This window comes from Tasmannia lanceolata, unplaced genomic scaffold (assembly GCF_043159265.1).
Source record: "Tasmannia lanceolata isolate RefF3 unplaced genomic scaffold, GAP_Taslan_0.1 ptg000007l, whole genome shotgun sequence".
Lineage (NCBI taxonomy): Eukaryota > Viridiplantae > Streptophyta > Magnoliopsida > Canellales > Winteraceae > Tasmannia > Tasmannia lanceolata.
This window is the reverse complement of record NW_027518684.1, coordinates 6,170,125-6,189,567: the sequence shown is the minus strand read 5'-3', so window position 1 is coordinate 6,189,567 and position 19,443 is coordinate 6,170,125. Positions and strand designations below refer to the sequence as shown.

The 19,443-nt window shown below is 35.8% G+C and overlaps 1 protein-coding gene across 2 annotated transcripts; it reads right to left on the bottom strand.

Annotated features, from left to right (window-relative positions):
* Positions 1-719: 719 nt before the first annotated feature.
* LOC143881611 (UDP-sugar pyrophospharylase-like) lies at positions 720-18,853 on the bottom strand. 2 transcript variants are annotated; one of them, XM_077384796.1, is made up of 18 exons: positions 18,716-18,853; positions 18,462-18,598; positions 16,787-16,891; positions 16,129-16,245; positions 13,835-13,975; positions 13,652-13,751; positions 11,736-11,863; positions 11,563-11,634; positions 11,355-11,419; positions 11,006-11,066; positions 10,749-10,866; positions 9,149-9,273; positions 7,364-7,440; positions 4,680-4,785; positions 2,969-3,028; positions 2,352-2,432; positions 1,566-1,805; positions 720-1,130 (listed from the first exon to the last, which is right to left on the bottom strand). In XM_077384796.1, the coding sequence occupies exons 2-18, from the start codon at positions 18,588-18,590 to the stop codon at positions 963-965; spliced, it is 1,893 nt and encodes a 630-aa protein (XP_077240911.1). In that variant the 5' UTR covers positions 18,591-18,598; positions 18,716-18,853; the 3' UTR covers positions 720-962. The 2 variants fall into 2 exon arrangements, with proteins under 2 accessions (XP_077240911.1, XP_077240912.1); XM_077384797.1 differs by having other exon boundaries at positions 18,684-18,837.
* Between the last annotated feature and the right edge of the window lie 590 nt (positions 18,854-19,443).

Below are 19,443 nucleotides of genomic sequence, written 5' to 3'. Positions count from 1 at the left end.
CTTTTCACATGGTGAAAGGAGATGGATGAACTTCCAATCTCTCTTGGATCTCGTCAATACAATGAGCAAACCTCCATAGATGTGTGTGGCTTCCCTTCAACCATCTTATCACGTTGAGAGAAGATAAACTGCAGGTGTGAATATCATTTCTCTCCCGTTTATCCTAAATGACCCAACCCTTATGGCTAACATGCAACCCTTCTTACCTTCGATCCTTAACCTTCTAGGAAGCAATAGAAACAAATTTCACATACCCCCATGCACACACATGCAAGGCACAACATGCACCATTTCTTTACACAGCTTCCTACAGAAAAGATAGAAGCCGATCCGATACCCTCAAACCAAACACAGCAGAAGCCTTAACATTCTGTAATCTCTGGCATTGCAGCCTGTTTCGAAGGATGAAGACGATAGCCAATAAGGGCCTCTGTTTGGATGGCAAGAAAAACATTTCTGACAGAAAAAAAATTTCTTGGGAAAATTGTTTATTTCCACAATTTAGAGGGAAATATCATGATTATGGTTGATTTAGAGGGATATTGTCATAAATTGAGGGTCCCACTCAGTAAAAATTGAATAGGGTCAGTTCAATTTATCCTCTTTTTTTGTGTGTGTGTGTGTAAAAAATTGGAAATTTTCAGATATATTTTCCTTTCCAAACTTTTCCAGAAAATTCATGACAAAATATGTAGCACATTTGAATCCATAGAAATGGGTAAACAAATCAATATTTTCAATTATGAAGGGAAAGTTCTGAGACAGGCATGAGAAACATGAATGATGGTGAGCCTCTCTCATCAATCTACTTAAAGGGAAAGAGACATTACTCCAGATGTATTTTAAGTAGAATGAGACATGCTTATATATAATATGCCTATCAAAACCCACCTTTCTAAAAGAAATGGATCGCAATGTTGCAAGAGATCCCACTGCTTTTTTCATGTGATCACTTGTGTTTTTCAAGACTTGAAGCAGAACTTCCCTGGTTCGGGATAGCTCATCTCCAACTGGTCGACCTTCTCGATTCTGAATCCCCTTATCCTTACTTCCTCAGGATAGGAGTTATCTTTGTCATCAACAGGTTCAACTGACCACCCCTTGTTTTGAACACGCCCACTGACTTTCACCTGCAATATCCAATATTAGGCAATCCCGTTATTCGCCAAAAACTGTACCTGAATTGTATGGTTAACTAAAAAATAAACTCAAGGTTCCTTGATTGTTAGTTTTTTACGTTAATTTGATATTTTGGCTTGAATGGGGGTGTGAAATAGAACTGTATTTAACATACTCCAGCTCACTTATTTCATTGCACGTGATAGATCTGGTATAAGTATCATCACTATGAAGAATTGATTAGAATTCATTGGTGGAATGTTAGGAAATGCTTTATAAGGCTGACTTATTTTTCTATTATCCATATTTTCAGTCCTATTTATATTTTTATTAATTTAACAGAAAAAGGAACTTTAGAATTTATGATCTGATTTTATAATTTGATTCAATTCAGCCAATTATGTACAGTCAAGCTTTATTTTACGAACTTCATTCATGTCGAATACCTCTGCATCATCAACCGAGTCAATCACAAGTGCTCCATCCAAGGAAAGGTCCTCAAAAAACACGTTTGGACCCTTGACAACCATGGTAGACCTCTGAGAGATAGAGCAACTACCACCCACTTTTCTTTTCACATCTGAGAAGGTCATCGCCCATTTAGGATTCCACGTGATACGAGGCCACACTTCCACTTCTTGTCCATTGAACTCCTGAAGTACCGGATCAGCTACCTGGACACCAAACTGTAAAACAAAATACAGTTTTAAACTGGGAAGCAGTGCATAAGAGGAAGATATAGAGATGAAGCAAATATGACATGAGAGAGAGAGAGAGAGAGAGAGATGTTGGAACTTGTATGACGTGAGCATGTTAGTAGCCACTTCTTTCTTTTCTTTTAAAAATAAATAAATAAATGTGTTTTTGTACTACAAAAGGCAGGGGGCGAGCCTTGGCACAACTGTAAGGTTGCTCCATTGTGACCTGGTGGTCACGGGTTCGAGGCACGGAAACAACCTCTCTGCAAAGCAGGGTAAGACTGCGTACATCTAGCCCTCCCTAGACCCCCAATGGCGGGGGCCTCATGCACTGGACCGCCCTTTTTTTTGTACTACAAAAGCACAAGATCAAATGATTTTTAGCCTTTCATTCTTTCCTATGTATTGGGGGGCTCATCTAACAATTGAGTGGCTTTAAAGAAAATAAATAAAAATCTTCCTAGCTCAAAGCTATATCGAAATAACCCAATGCTTCTATTCCAATATGTTATAACAAAATAATAAAGCAACTACCTTTCTAAGAATAAGGCTGTTCGCCCTGTAAATAGCCATTTCTCCACTAGTTGCACTGTGGTATGGATTTCCCTTTGGTACCTGCAATGGAATAACAAGCAAAGAGTTTAAATTATCATCGCAATTGTACATTGAGCACAAAAGACTTGAACCTATATCAAAAAGAGAAAGTAGGAAGGAGTTTATAGATAAATTAGCTGATACCATGAGATATGTAAATTCTACTGATGATTAATAGACTTAAGTGACCCTCTAGTTGCACAACAAAAACCAGACATACAAATTGATTGAAACTCTGACCTATATCTTTCATGCATTGGACTATATGTACATAACAAATATTTAAAATTCTTCAGATAATTTTTTTTTTGTTATTTTTATTTTCAGACAGATATCAATTACAACAACGGACAAAAAGAAATAGGAAATGCATGTGAACAAACAAATTATGATAAATGCATTGGGTCTAATAACTTGATGTGGTTCCATACACAGGGTTAATGAAATGAAAGGTTAAGAGTTCCTTTTCAGATAATATTCACTTACCAAGCAAGTTAAACAGCATAAAGCTAGGTCTAAATGGAATTTATGGTAAATTCTAAAGGAGAAAGTTGTACCTTTGCAGCATCCTCAGGGTTATTCTTCACAGGTGCATAAGCAAGCCACGTATCCATTACCTACAGGGAGTAGGTACTCCTAGTTATTAATGAATTTAAGACTTGCAGGTTTGAAAATTTTAGCTAAGAACTTTAAAGAACCGGAGCAAAATCCACAAACAACTCTAATATAGAAAGAATCAAATAATAGCATCACAGGTGAAACTTAACCCTGCTCCATCATTTGCTACATTGGTAACATCCAGTGAAGGTTTCTGTTTGTGATTGTGAGACAGTGGTAAGGTCAATCCATGTTTGCACATTAAGCAATCAGCATATACAGCTTAAGTAGACTCAAACTTTAAAAAAAAGGCACTTGTAATCCTAATAATATTATAGTAACACTAACAAGAGGAACTACCAAGGAAATAGAACCAAAAATTATGTCCACAAGCCGATTAATTCCAATGTACTGATTAATGTGGAGTTAGTAGTCTGTACTTGGTTACGTTGTTTAAGATGCTATTTCAGTGTACAATGGAAAATATAGCCATTGATGATTTAAGATTTATAATGTCTTAGCTCTTACATAACATTTTATAATTATTTGATGCAATACTTGGCATTTTATGATTTACGCTTCATAGTGTATACCAAAACATTTTATAAGATACTATTTATGGTGAAATTATATTGCGTGTGCACATATAGGTACGTAATGGGGGTACGACAAAAGTGCCAGCCTTGGTAATTGATCGAACAGCAGTCTCATAAAATCTGTTGCTGTTGGATCAAATATCAAGGCCGACACCTTGATTACAAGTAGGTATGCTCAAACACCATATCAAATCTCCTATTTTAGTGTAGAAAGGAAAATATCAAATTATTGTTAACAAGTAGGTTCTATTTCAGTTGCATTATCTTTTGATATTATTGTAAATTGATAATTATGTGTTAGACAGGTTGTAAAGTAACTTATGGATATCTTTTTCTAAAGGCTATATATAACATATAATACAAAATTGCATTAGCCTAATCCACTATTATTTATTATTTAGAAGATAGATAAATTACGTTAAAATTTTAATGTGCCACAGGCATTAGTTTAAATAATATTTTTAACTGCCAGAAATGTCTCAAAGGAAAATACAATTGATTATTTAAACCTTGATATTGTAAATTCATATTTTTGAATCATTTTCTGCTGCACACGCAGGTAACCAAGTTTTATTTACTAGTTATAAGAAGAATAAGCTGTTTATTTGTTTTTCTATATCATGCGTTGTTGATTTATAAGTATATATCGTTCAAATTTTCAAGTGCTTTGTAGTGGTACGTATCTCATTAGCCAATAGGACAAGTTTACGTGTTAGGTATAACACTATCAGGTTTAGTATTCAACTTTACATATGCTATACATATTCTGCTCCTAACTTGGACCTAGTAAAACTTAGTTAAATCTAGTATATTTTGTAATGCTAGTAATTTGAGCAACCTAAACTAGCACTGAATGGATGAGGGTTTCAACCTAGAAGAATCAGAAAAATGAGTCTAAACAACTTTTCAAGGTTAATGTAACATGCATTTGTTAGAAAATCTGGCAAGCAGAGATCTTTAGCAAATAAAACATTATTGAAATCTTGGGACATCAAAATGATTCTTTCATCTGATATCACTCAAAAGATAGGGTCAAAACTCATAAATCAAAAGCTTTTACGTAGCCTTTACTTACTGTAAATCCAACTCTTGCGGATGGAGGTAGCGTTTTTGGATAATCTTGCATCATACACTCCAATCGGGTTGAGGACTTGAATGATGTCTTGCTAGAATCTTTGTATCTGTGACAAATAATAAAAATGAAAATAATAACTACTGTATATCATAAATAAAAGTCAAAGGAACATAGTTCCAAAGGCCATACACATTACACATCTTTTCTTGAAAATGCATTACACATATCTTATTATGCACTTGAAACAGATAAGTGAAGAGAAACATAAAAGAAATTGTGTTATCATGCGGACTCAACAAGAAGTAGCAAAATAATCAGAATAGAACAGTATAACATGCTTTTATTGGAAAGCAAAGAGCTCAAGGTTGCAACATTGAGAAGCAATGCCACCAACTAAATAGTATCAGTAATGTTGCACCCAATCGAACAAACTAGACTTTGAGGCACTGCAGTACTATTTAACTGCAAGCATCATTATGTGGCACGAACTGAGAAGACCATTTATAAGGCTCAATATTCATATTTTTAGACTGAGAATATCAGAGTTGTGGGTTGCTATTATTTTTCCTTCTAGTTTTACCACGGCAACAAAAACTAAACTACTCTGGATGAGAAATCCAAATAAATATATAGAAACGGTATTGTGTGGTCGCATGAAAGGTCCTTTGCACTTAAAGGTTTGAAAGCATACTCAAAATATAATAAAGGATATTTCTTCTGAGTTAATGATCCCTTCCATACTATCCATTATATTCTTCAAATGCTTCTATTTTAGTTTCCGTAAAACTATTCTTGCTGCTTCTAACTCTTATCATTACACCCACCGACTCCAGAGACTTCAAACATGTGCACACGATGTTTAGATGGCCGAGAGCATTGTCATTAAAAACCTATATATTTATTATTTGAGTCAATTCTCAATAAGTCACAATTCAACCTGAATCCTGTTCCACACAATCTGTGCACAAATTGAATAATTCACTTGTAAGTGGAACGGCATAGGTTTAAGGATTGTAAAAAGTTTAAAGTGAGCATTATCAAATGAATTGATTAACTGAAATGAGATAAGGAATTGCAGGTGACATACTAAGACTAGATAATTCGATAATTTTTTGTTTTCCCGTATCATATTTTTCAAGTCTTCTTCAAACATCTACACGTTTACTCTTCAAAAAAGCAATATATGTCTTACAATATTTTCAGATCCAAGTCTTAGAATCAATCCGATTCTAAAACATTGGCCTGGTGTTATCATTTTTCAAATTCCTGACAAAAACATTTACCTGAAATGACCATTGTTTTATTTTTTCGGTAGGTTCCAATGTTGCATAATAAAATATTCAAAAGATGTAAGGAGATCAGGTTTTAATTTTTAAGCATCTCAAGCATTGAAAGTTTGTGCAGTGAACCCATGTAATCAATCCCACGTCCTAAGCATATAAAAATGGAAGACAAAGGTTGGGGAGTCCATTACATGGATTCAGATCAGACAAATAGACTAGATATTTGGCAGTGGTCGAACATTAAACCTCATTTTTAGAAAACTACAGTGGGCCCACTTTATTGAATGATCCAGACCGTTCATTTGTCAGGCCACAACGTAAATACGCCGTACCCCAAAATCATTTTCATATGATGATCCTAACCCAACAAATGAGCCTAAAACTGGGCCCCACTGTACTTTTTGAAAAATACCGGACTTTACGCCCACACCATATAAAATCTCACCAATTATAAGCATGGCGATGTTTTTTTGTGGAAATGCACTCTAGTTTTTATTTTATGAATAAACTAGGTTCAACCGACATTCCAAATGGATATGAATGGTCCATACATTTTAGGCAGAAAGAGTCGTCAGAGTTACGGGATGGTTACATTTAATTGTTTTGCATGGTATTTATGCTTCTGTCATTTAAATCCTCTTCAATCTGGTTGATCCAAGCTATATAGTTCTTTGATTATAACACAAAAGCTCATGATCGTATGGCTGTCGACGTCATGGTAAAAATATTGATGGCAGTCGTATGGTCACCCTGGGTCATGGATTCTATAGGGGACGATCATTGAGCTCCTTGTTCTACTCTGATACCAAGCAGAGAGAGTATGGATTGAAGATAAAGATTGAGAAGAGAAAAGAGAGAAACAGGGGACCAAGAAGAAAGGAAGGAGAAATCATTAGGGAGAAATCATGTGTCCTCCTATAATAAAAAATATATATAAGAGCAATCTCGTATCACTGGAAGATGCAGATTAATTGGTAAGCCGATGATAATTGACTTGATTCCATAGTATGCCAAGTGATAAAAGTATAATTGAATGTTTCCTCATTGTTGATCAGTGTGAAACATATTTATTTTTCTGATATGTATGCTGTTACCATCACAGTTTTTTTAATTAGATTAAGATGTCTACTAGAAACCCATTTTGATCTAATATGTGATTTCTAGTTTATAGTAATTTTAGCAATATTTTGACTAATTTTTCATGCTTTGTATATTCACTATTCAGGTGGTATTGTTCACAAAGAAGAGATACGATATAAGACAACATTTGTTAATAGTAGGCACTATTAAAATATTTGACTATAAAACAGGCATATGCTACCATACACTACAGTACCATCTTTACAACCAAAAAAAAAGGAAAAAGAAAATGGATCTGATCTACGATGGATGGAACATTACTTCGGATTAACAAACTCCGTAATGGCACCTCGTGTTTTTGTGAGCTCTTTGATGTATGAATCTAGTTCCAAAATCAACTGCACAAAAAGTACAACCATATGTCAATTTGACACCCATGAAAGTGCTGCTTTAATTTTATTTTATTTTTTATTTTTGTTGAAAACAGCTCAAAGATGAAATAATTGTGGAAGTGTTTGCTCAGACACCATGTGAATGTTATCATAAAAGAATCTTTACGAAGAAGGTATGTTATTAGTTCATTTTTAAAGTACATAAAATTGCTATTGAGGTGGTTTCATGGCATTGGTGACAGCTAACTTCTTAACGCAAGAAAAAAAAAATAGAACTATTAGATTACAAATGTGGATAGAACTGGCTTCATAGGTCATTATCTAACAAGAGAGGATTATGGTAATTTAGAACCATGGATCAAAAACCTAAAACTTACATTTTAGGTAGGACTTGTATCAAATAGTATGAGAAAAGGTTTGAATAAATTATTTTATCTTCTCATCCTACTTCATGTTCGTACTGTGCAAACACATAACAGCAAGTCACGCAGGCAACTCAAGCATTTTACTCAGATATGGTTCAAGAGAGTAATGTTTCACTCTCTCTTTCATGTTTTTGAGCATTTCAAGATAGAAACTTACGGCTTCATCTTTTTGCGAAATTCATTTAGAGACTTAATAATTAAAAAAAAAAAAAAACTGTGACCCACACCACAGCCAATGGACCATATTGAAGATCTGAGGTCACTGTGCAATTCAATTTTTTTTTCCACATCAAATCTTTTCAAGAAATCAAATATCCATGAAGTTGGTAAATCCATGATGCTTTTAGTTTACTGTCTTTAACTTCTGTTCTTTTTTTTTATTCATTTTTATTTTTTTCTGTTGTTAAGGTCGAGCATCTTCACTCATACCTGGTGTTGCTTTAACTTATTTCTGTTTTTTCTAATCTTGAAAACACCAAACATCAAGGGGTTAGTGAGCTTCTAGAACCAGTAAGTTCAACAGTGAGAGCGTGAAGAACATATGACATGGAAATGACAATAGTTTAAACACATTATCAAAATATGACTCCAGATACTAATGATATGTGAAGGATGGAAAATCAGCAGTCACAACATCATGCTGAATATTGCCACCCCATTTGAACAGTTCTAGGAGCTTCCCATAATTTCTCTAACAAGCATGAGATGATGAATAAGCATATTTGATGTTCTCAAAACCAGTATTTTATTAAATACTTAAATTATGGATCAAACTAAATTGATTCATGATAGTTAATGAAATTTTTTTTAAAAAGAAGCAAAAATCTAATGACCAACTCATTCATACGATTATTGTAATACCAACAAGGTTTTAAATTTCGACCGAAATCCGAAATTTCGGATTTCGGTGAGGAACGACACCGAAACGTACCGAAATCGAAATTCCTGAAATTTACCAAATTTCGTTCAAAATTGAAATTTATAATAAAATTTTAATTTTTTATTCCGTTAAAGAATTTTGATCTAAATTTCGGTAATTTCGATCGAAATTTCGTCCAAAAAAAAACAGGATTTCACGCGTTAATACCAAATTTCGCCAGAAATTTTGGGATTTCGGCTGAAATTTCGGTTTCGGATAAGTCCGAAATTTTAGCCGAAACTGAAATTAAAAACCATGAATACCAAAGAACTAAATATTTGTTACAGAGATCTATTAACCAAATGCATAGTGACAATAAATGTCATTTCAAAGAAATAGGATAAAACACAAATACAGGTTAGAAACATGCCTGGTTAATATTTCCGGGGTAAGGAGAAAAGCCTGTTTCACAATTCACATCTCCCTCAGGATGTCCAGTCGCCCTTAGTAGAGGATCAAGTTGATTGTACTCCACATTAATCACCATTGTCCTCCCTGGAGCCAAACTTTTTATTCAATTCAGTATTACAAATAAGGTATGTACCAAATGGCCAAATGGACTAATAAGCCTAGTTTATTACGGCAAATAAGAGCATACATTCCATATCTTCCACTGAGTCATCTCTACTCAACTCAACTAAGCCTTTGTCCCAAACTAGTTGGGGTCGGCTAATGAATCCTCTAGAAAATTTTCATGAAGAAGGTGAAAGGATCTACCCTGCTCAAATTGACCAAGTCTAATCCTGACACTAGTTGGGTTCGTCTACATGGATCATTTTCTTCCATTCTATCCTATCCAAGGTCATGTTCTCTGTTATGTTCCTAGCCCCCTCAAGTCTTTCCTCACTGTTTCTACCCAAGTTGTTTTTGGTCTGCCCCTATCTCTTTTTACTCCATCAACTTGGCACAAGTCACTTCTTCTCACTGGAGCATCCAAAGGCCTATGTTGGATATGCCCAAACCATCTTAAGCGGTGATCTCTCATCTTCTCCTCAATTGGTGCCACCCCCACCTTTTAACGGATGAAGAAAAAATACAAAATGTTGATATAAAAGAGAAAAATATCGGTGTTGTCTGGCTTGTAAGTGGGAGGAGTGCATTTTGGGAATGAATTACTGCCATATCCTCAAAAGAAACTCAAAACTGGTGACATGTAAGAAAGAAAAAAAAATCTGTCTGATTAGGGAGAAAACAGAAGATTCAACAAAGAAAGAACTTGATATTACTAACAAATGCTCCGAAGTGCTGGTATATCCCCCAATACATGCATTGAGCTATCCAACCATATGCAACACTTAAATAACTTCATAACTAAAAATGTGGCATGAAAGATTACACCGAGTAATACTGAAACCTATTCCTAGACCATAGTGCAAAAAAGCACAACTCAAGGTGGTATCATTTATTTGGTGATGCAGTGCAATGTCAGAGATATCATAGAACAAAAGACATGCTCCTTGGACTAAGAGGACCACATAATGAAACATACGCTTTGAGTACATAAAAAAAGGAGGGGTTCCAAGTAACAGATCTGAACAAGAAATAGATGAAGGATAGCAATTAATTAATAGACCCTGTTCAACAAGGAGAACACCGAAAACAGCTCCTTTCTTTTTTGAGCAAACACCAAAAACAGCTCAGATAAATTGAATGTGCAAAACATAAATGATATGCCACTTTCTAGAACTACAAAGAATACTGTTGTGTTAATCACATGCATGACATAAATAAGCAATAATCGACCTTTTTAATATTAACGATAATCAAGAAGGGATTGAGCCCCTAGTATTTATGTATGTAAGCTTGGTGACCCTGCTATATGTCCATCCATTACCTAGTTTTTAGAAACAAAACTGGAGTATAACTGACCAGAAACCAGAATGAGTTCCTTGATAATTATTTACCCAAGAACAATCCAATCAGCATGCTAAACGGGTAAAGAACATGTATTAAGAAAGCAGAATGCTTACCATCAGTATGAGTAAGCTTGGTGATTCCCCCAATAGCTTCTTTTGCTTTGCGAGGAACCGCAAGAGAATTCACATGATACTGTTTAGTAGAACTAACACCCAATGAAGCTGGAATTGCCTAATACACATTAAAAGCAGCAAAGAAAATAACTTCAGTAGAATTTTGGCCCCGAACAAGACTCCATAAGTTTAGCTCCAAACAACAAGACTCCACTATGACAAATAAATGAAGCCACACAACATGCATGCAGTTGAACCTTGAAGAGCAGCCCATTAGTATCTTGGAAAAATATAACCCATTTCAGACCTGCATCATGCCTGGAAGGGGGTTAACATTGTAAAAATAAGCAACATAAGAACGTCTAAGCCCACATTCAAATCTAACAAAAGAAGCACTCGACAACACAATTAGTTCAAATAACACAAAAGTAAAGCAGCACATATGAGGATCACTCTTCTTTTTTTCTTTTTCTGTTTTTTTTTTTTTTTTTTTTGAATGATGAGCAGCACTCATTATGAGCATCCAGAAAAATACTACCAAAAAGTTACGCTCGAAACGATAGAAACAAACCTCAATATTGCAGAGCAGGGGAAAAAAAAGCATACCATAACTTTAGGATACCACTAGAATAAAGGAGTGAATGCACATCGCCATGGCCGTGAGGTTTTGTCTGTCAATGTGGAAGTACACAGGGAGGGAACGGGAAAAAAAGAACATCCTCCAGTTAGTATGGTCTTGACAAAAAAAATTAAAAATGAACTGCAGAACTTTGTGGATATGACTAGAAGTCTTGAAATATAGCACAAGCTGGACCTGTATCTTATATTTATTTTGTGGGTCTACTGCAAGCCTGGCATCAGTATCATCTAAGCATGCTACCTTTTCCTGAAATGGGTTTAACAAAATGAAGTCAATCGTAAAATTCCAGAGATTGCAATTTCAGGAAACATTTCATGAACGGAGCATAGTTAGAATCACATAAATACCTGCTTAAGAAGTGTCACTTGTGTTGGCTTCATTCCAAAATAAGCATTTGATTCTAAAAGCTCTAAAGTGCGTGCATGTGTATCATCTGATGTCATTATCACCAAAGGAATCTGAGTTTGACATTGACCTACAGATTCAACAAAATTATCATCAGTCCAAAAGTGCAGCAAAAAAATGATTTTGCCACCCAATGTCAATGTCTGACAATAAAAGTCCATTATATACAAGAATCAAAAGTAATAGGTTCTTAAAGGAATACCATTCGGAAAAAAATAGGTTCTTAAAGGAAATGCAATGGCAGCTTATATAATGATCATTATAGAACACAGAAAAATAACACCATATTAACATAATAAACATATATGGAGTCCAGATAAGATGTAGCCAGACGACTGTAGGAATAGGCAAAGAATACAATGCGACAACAGATTTCCTTTATCCACTCGACCATCAATGAGCAAAAAATATTTACAGAGGCCTCTTTCTCCATTATCACCCCAAAGGGTGCTTAGGCATAGTTGTGGACTTTTGGGATTATTTAGGTTGAAGAAAGAAAGCATTGTCATCTCTTCTACTAATCAAACATGAATTCAGATGGCACAAAGACATAAAAACAAAGGGAACCTTCCATTTCAGGAAATCTCTGACTTCCGTTTATTATAGTACACAGACCAGCTCAAAAATAGCTCCATCTCAACTCAACTCAACTCAACTATACCTTTGTCCCAAACTAGTTGGGGTCGGCTAATGAACATAAAATAAACATATATGGAATCCAGATAAGATGTAGCCAGAAGATTGTAGGAATAGGCAAAGAATACAACATGGCAACAGATTTCCTTTAACCACTCAACCATCGATTAGCAAAAAATATTTACAGAGTTGACTTTCTCCATTATCACTCCAAAGGGCATAGTTGTGGGATTATTTAGGTTGAAGAAAGAAAGCATTGACATCTCTTCTCCTAATCAAACAAGCATTCAGATGGCACAAAGACATAAAAACAAAGGGAACCTTCCACTTCAAGAAATCCATGACTTCAATTTTCCAGAAGCAAATGGCTGTTTTGCCTTTCAAGAAAATGGAGAGAGAAACTTTGTTAACATAAATAAAGAAATAAGATATAATGGGAAATCACCACACAAAATATACCTATAAGGATGTGGTATCACCATCGGTGTGAAACAGTGGCTTCTAACATTTTCCCATATTGGGATAGGCCAGCTATGTCTAAGGGCAGAGAAGCATTCATCATATACTGATGTGCAGGAGACTTCATCCCATGTCATTGCTACACCCAACAAGTCTCTTTTCCCACTCAATCCATGATTGACTTGACAATGTGAAACTTAAATTTGACCAACAATCAAAACTCATAGACAAAAAAAGTGCCAATCCAATAAGTAATCAATATTTTAACGTTAAAAAAACACCATAAGCGGTCATTTGGCTACAAATGAAACCAATTTCAGGCGTAAATCGATCTCAGGGAAAACTGATTTACCCCCAGTGGGAAGTGCCAGCCGGCAATGAAAGCGATGAGGAGAGAAGAGGGGGAGAGATGACCTTGAGGGGAGAGATCCGACAGGAGATAAGGGCTGAGTTTTATGAGTCTAACTTGTAAATCGATTTTGTACTTTTTAAAAGGCAACCAATTTTTATTTAATTTTTTTTCTTTTTTTTTTTTTTGGGGAGGGGGGGTTGATAAAGTCAATTCCCTCCATAAATCGATTTCCGAGAAAATCATGTGATCCAAACAGCATAAAATAGATTTCAAGGGCGCATCCAAACAGCCCCTAAAGCACATTTATGGTTTGTCTAATAAAGCTGAACCAATACAAAAGCAGAATGCCTGATGAATAACAAGGGTTGGCATTCCAAGAAGTTAAAAAGATGAACCATTCTGTTAACCAACCTTGTACAAATCTACAGCTAGCATCTTGTAGAGCCAGAATAGCCTCCACGTAGTGCTGTAAGAAGCACGTGCCAGTCGTTGATTCTGAAGGAAGAGCCAACTTCAATAACAAACTTGCATGGTTAGAAATCTGAGCTATGCAGGAATCAGGCAGATAAATGGGTGTCTATCTGTTAGGTTTACCTTAATTCCTTTGTACCCAAGACGTTCACCAAGACCGCCTGCAACAAGAACAAATGCAGCATTCCGTGCCTCTCTAATCCCAACCTCTTCAAACATAACAAAGTTATCGTCACCAAAAGTCAGAACCTCTCCTGAAGGAACCTGCAAAAGAATTTTTTTGCATCAAAAAAAATAAATAAAATCAAAGCCCATGCATCATCATTGCCTTCGATAACACAAACAAAATATATATTGTGAGCCTTCCTTTGGATTTAGAAATAGAAGAGTCCTAGCAATACACCCAGGAGAAATCCAACGCTGCGACAGACACTCCCTGGGCATCCTGAATGTGGCAGACACCTGCGAGGAGTGGCCCACATGCAGGGTGCCGAGGGAGTGGCCATTCAGGCCTTTCCTCATATCATTTTTCTTAAAAATAATGGATTCAAGATATCTATGAGAATTATGGTGGAACATAAGAATTCCAAATATCAACACACTACAGCTGCATCTATGCGAAGCATAGAGTAATGAATAACTTAGAAACACCCACCACTACTTCATGAGGTAAGATCCAAGCACATCATATGGTATAAAAAAAAGTCATATACATTGTCAGTCTGAATCATCGTTGTAAATTTCGTTTCGCTTCATCCGAAATGGACAAAACGTTTCAGTTTCGGCTGAAAACCGGAACGAAATGACGAAAATTTCGTTGCGTTCTGGATTTCGGCCGAAATTGACCGAAATTCAACTGAAATTGACCAGAATTTACTGAAATTTACCGAAAAATTTCAAACGAAATTGTCCGAAAATTTCTGAATTTTCGTTTCAGTGGCCAAAACGAAATGGCCACCAAAACGAAATTTACAACTATGGTCTGAATGGTATTGCACGCAGTGACACAGCTAAGATGAAAGGCATACAACTCAAACTATAACGTAGAAAATCAAAGAGTTTTGCCATCCATCTGAATGCACAAATGCCGAGGAAGACTATAGGACCTAAGCACCCAAAACCAGTTGGCAAACCTCTGAAGAAATGGTGTGCAGCTAACTAGCTAAGGTTAAAGGTACCTATAGAGTTGTTCCGATTCCATATACGAGGAAAAGACAACATAAAAGCGATCAGAACAATACAAAAGGAACCAATCATGAATGAGTTAATTGAATTCCATGGATTGGAGTCTTATCAAAAGAAGGAATGAAAAATGTATGTTAGATCAAGAAAGAAAAGTAAAAATTGAGATAGATTCTATACTACAGTCGCATATAAATCAAATAAGAGATGCTTGGAAATACATGCAAATGATCAACATTTAAGATGACCTTCTAAAACTGCTAGTCAAATTAAACCCCCGTTGAAATTATGACAAATAGAATTTATCTTCCACCTTCATCGAATTTGTTTCGATGAGCTTGCAGAAGTCCTGAAAGAAACATAATGAAAAGCCATTAGGCCCAGAAGCTTTCTCTTTGTCGAGGGTAAAGACAACTTTCCTAATCTCCTCTTTAGTGAATTTTAGCTCAAGATAATCTGCCTCATTGAGAGTAAAACTGTAAGAGTAGCCATCTCCCATAGATCAAAGGGTCGTTAATCGAATCAAACTTGCAAATAGAGGAAAAGTAGTGGATAATGGCCTCTTCACGACCATTCGGCCATTCCTAGCTTCTAAGGTTTCACCATTTACTTTTAAATTGCGAATCAACTTCCTATCCCCTCTAATTGTGGCATTTCAGTGGAAAATTCAAAGGTTTGGTACTTTGGTCACTCTACAACAGTCAGAGTGCCCTGCATCTTTGGTGCCAAAAGAATCTCTTCATGGATTTTTATCCATTCATTTTTTAGATTTTTACAAGTGACCTAGTCTTCCATAGAACAAGGGGACTCCTCCTCTTTCCTATTTAACTTTTGAATTGCCAACTTAATCTCATTTTTTCTGGCCGGGCGACTGGTAAAGTGCTCTGTGTTCCATTTTCTTATCACTGCATTTAAAGCTCTCAATGTATGGAACAGCCTAGCCACGGATTTGTCACTGAAGTGGTCAGTTTTCCACCAGTTGACAATTAATAGTTTGAACTCCTTATGGGTTCGCCAAAAATACTCAAACCTAAACAGAGTGCAAAGCTTCATAATAAAATGCTGCAACCCTTCTACAATTACATTTTAACATAAGTAATTCACATATGAACTAAATGTATATTCAGATGCCAAGTAAAGCTTGAAGATAAACAAAAAGTAGTAGTAACTTCAAGAAAACAACTGGCAAACATGTATGGAAACAAGGGCTTCAAAACAAGAATGTATTCACTTACAGAAGGGGTAAATCCTTCAAATGGGTTCTTTCCCGCTTTTGAATCTGCTAAAAGATTTCTAGCATTTCGAACATATGACACCAAACCCCCAGGATAGCTTGAATCAAGCCGAGCTACCTGAAAGAAAACAGATGCTTGACATCAACAAGACGGAGATGAAATAGCATGAGCAAATTTTCAGCAAGGAAAACAATAATTTAATAGTTGAAAGCAAGTAATGAAACACACACACACACATACATATATGCATATACATATCTCCTCCCTCTTTAATTCTCTACTTTCTTATGACCCTATACTAGAATCCCAGATCTCATTAACTTCTTTTTTATTTTTGTAATTTCCATAATATCCTTGATATTTCAGATTTCTTCAAACTGTTTTAATGTTCTACATACACTTATTCATTGAGCCCTATATTGACCAACCAAGCCAACCCACATAGAGGATTGGGTAAGAGTTAACATTGGTTGCAACATTCTCTTATGGACATTCAAAAATCAATAAGTAAACAAGCCACATTGGAACATGTAACAAGGAACATGATGTAGCGTGAATGTGTGGCATGGTATAGAGTTATTGAGATATGTATACCGCTAAATTGATTTATTTAAGAGCATAAGAAGATTCTTGTATGAACAACGTCATGAAAATCAACCTGATCGAAGAAGCTTTTTTTTTCTTGGTCCTCAACACCTGGCTCTGGCCAATGCACAAAAAGATGACTTTGTCCCTCTTGTAACAACATTTTTGCAAGCTCAATCTGTTAATCAAAAGTCACAATGATAATCATCAACATATCAACGCAGAACTTGGTCCCATTAATGAAATCTTTGACCATTCAAAAATAAATAAAAATCAAAGTAGAACACTACCATAGAAATGAGTCTGTATAGCACTGTTCATTATAAATGATGCATAAATCATTTGGACGACAATAGATTTCTTGATTAGTGGATATTATATGAATAAATAAGTAGCAGTAACAAATTAACAATGGTGTGAGCAGCTTCTGCAACATTATTCATGAATAAAATGCAGTTAAGCTTTTAATATACGAGTAAATACATAGCAGTAACAAATTAACAATGATAAAAAATCAAAAAAGATCGGTCCATTTGAGGTTCAGTAGACGATTAACAACATTGCTTATGAAGTGAAGTTCCTTTGGATTTGCACATTAGTGACACAGTGACACCTTCAATGTCAAGAACGTTTCTCCATTTTATGAGGAGCATGAAAGTGAGAACTCGAGGGCAAGTTCTTTCCAAAAGCATGAGCCAAAGCAGAGAGAAGGTTCTATTGTTTGTGAGGGAAATTTAGATGCAGGTGGGGCCCACTTCAAAGTGGGACAGTTTGAAGCAATGTGGACCTAGTTTGATGCAATTTGGATGCAGGTGGGGCCCACATCAAAGTGGGACAGTTGAGGCAATGTGGATCTATTTTGTATGTTTCCTTACTAGAAAGTTCACTAGTAGGATACCTTTGTTTTGAAAGATGCACCCATACTTCATTAGAAACTCCAAAAGTAAGCTTGCTACGATGGCGATTGTCATTCTCCTTATACTTTGCATAGCTAGCTTCAATATTAGCTCACACTTGTTCATGAACAGGCACCAAATCAGGTATAATCTCGTCCACTTTCTAAATCCGCCTCCCAAGATTAGGAGTAGGGATAAGATCAAGTGGCCTTCGCGAATTACAACCAAAAGCAAATTAAAATGGAGAGAAACTCATAGTTCAATTTTTTGAACAATTAAAGTAAAATTCCATGTTCAAAAGTACATGATCCCAATTCTCCATCACTTCCACTTGAGATCTCAATATAGTTCCCAATGTACAGTTCACCACATCCATTTGACCAATGGTTTGAGGATAATAAGAGTTGCTGAAGTCTAAAAAAGTCGCGAATTTTTACCACAAATTGTTCTAAAAGGAATTAAAATTGTTGCAAAGCTTCTATTGAATACAGAACTTGAAGACAGAAAAGCAATGTCCAATATATGAGATAGAAGAAACAAATCCACAAGCACAACCTAACTCAAATGATACATGTGAAATAGGTGAGGAACCAAAAGATACTTCAGTGCCCTCATGTTTCAGTCTAGAATACATGGATTTCTTGCAACAGTTGTAAAACATGGAAGTAATGTAAATCCAAGCAATCATAAAATAAAAAAAATCAGTCGAGCCTCTTTCTAATTATGAAGAACAAACTCTGCCCAATGTCTTTTGCCTCATACATCAAAATCATAAAATCTATTTAGAAAAAAAACAGAAGACGATTTGAATTTGAAGAGGACAGAATAAATGCTTATTTGGAAAGAATTCACCTGCTCCGCCGAAAGAATGCAGAGATTCTTCTGAAGATTGGGAGCAGAAGCAGCCCAATCACCTTTTGGAGATTCGTTGTTGATGCTCAAATTCGAAAGGTTCTCCGCAATTGCTCTAGCCAACGCCATCCTAAAACCTAATTTCAGATCCAAAAAACAAAGATGAAATGTGTTGTTGAATCTAACCAAGAAAAAAAAAGATCTGATACTAAATGTTCTAACCTAGGGTTTTAAACGTAGACGCGATCACGTACTCGATGAGAAGATGGGACGAAGAACTTGAAGGAAATTCTCTGATCGTATGATGAATTAATTTAAGATATATCGCCCGTCGATTGGATCCAACGAGAAACGCAGCTATCTCAATTGAAAGGCAGGGTGAGAGAGAGAGAGAGAGAGAGCGAGAGAGAGAGAGAGCGAGAGAGAGTAATAAGAGAAAAGGGAGGGAATAACTGAATAATATACTTCTGCCGTTCTTTCTTTAAGAACAAGATAAATTTGAGACTGTTTGGCGTTAAATGAAACGGCAAAGTTAATTTGTTTGTTCACATCGGCTGCAACTCGAGCCGGGTAAAACCCGACCCGCATCGACCCGACCCGAAAATAACCTGGGTTGGGTTCAGGTTTCATGGGTTTCGGGTCGAGCCGGGTTGAGCATCCAAAAGCCCGCATTAATCTCGGGTCGAGCCAGGTTTGAAGGAGCCCGACCCGACCCGAGTTACATAAGTTATAGTATGTACTCTTTTTTTTCTATTGTTAGTTAAAAGTTAAAAGTGAAAACCCACGCACCCACTGTTATAGTATGTGAGTGTAACTTCTGCTTCTATGAGTTGAGCTGATTCAAGTGTTTGATTCAGCATTGTTTGATTGTAATTATAACATTGTTTGATTACAGCATTGTTTGATTCAAGTGTAATGTGAGTGTAATTACATCATTGTTTGATTCAAGTGTAATGTGAGTGTAATTTCTGCTTCTATGAGT

Bases quoted from the DNA above. Each gene is read 5' to 3' on its own strand.
- LOC143881611 (XM_077384796.1), bottom strand. From the start codon at position 18,590: ATGGCGTTGGCTAGAGCAATTGCGGAGAACCTTTCGAATTTGAGCATC. The intron at 11,864-13,651 runs GTTGGTTAACAG...TTGAATCTGTAG, and splicing joins TAGCTGTAGATTTGTACAAG to GTCAATGTCAAACTCAGATT. The intron at 10,867-11,005 runs GTTCAACTGCAT...AATGTGTATTAG, and splicing joins CTAATGGGCTGCTCTTCAAG to GCAATTCCAGCTTCATTGGG.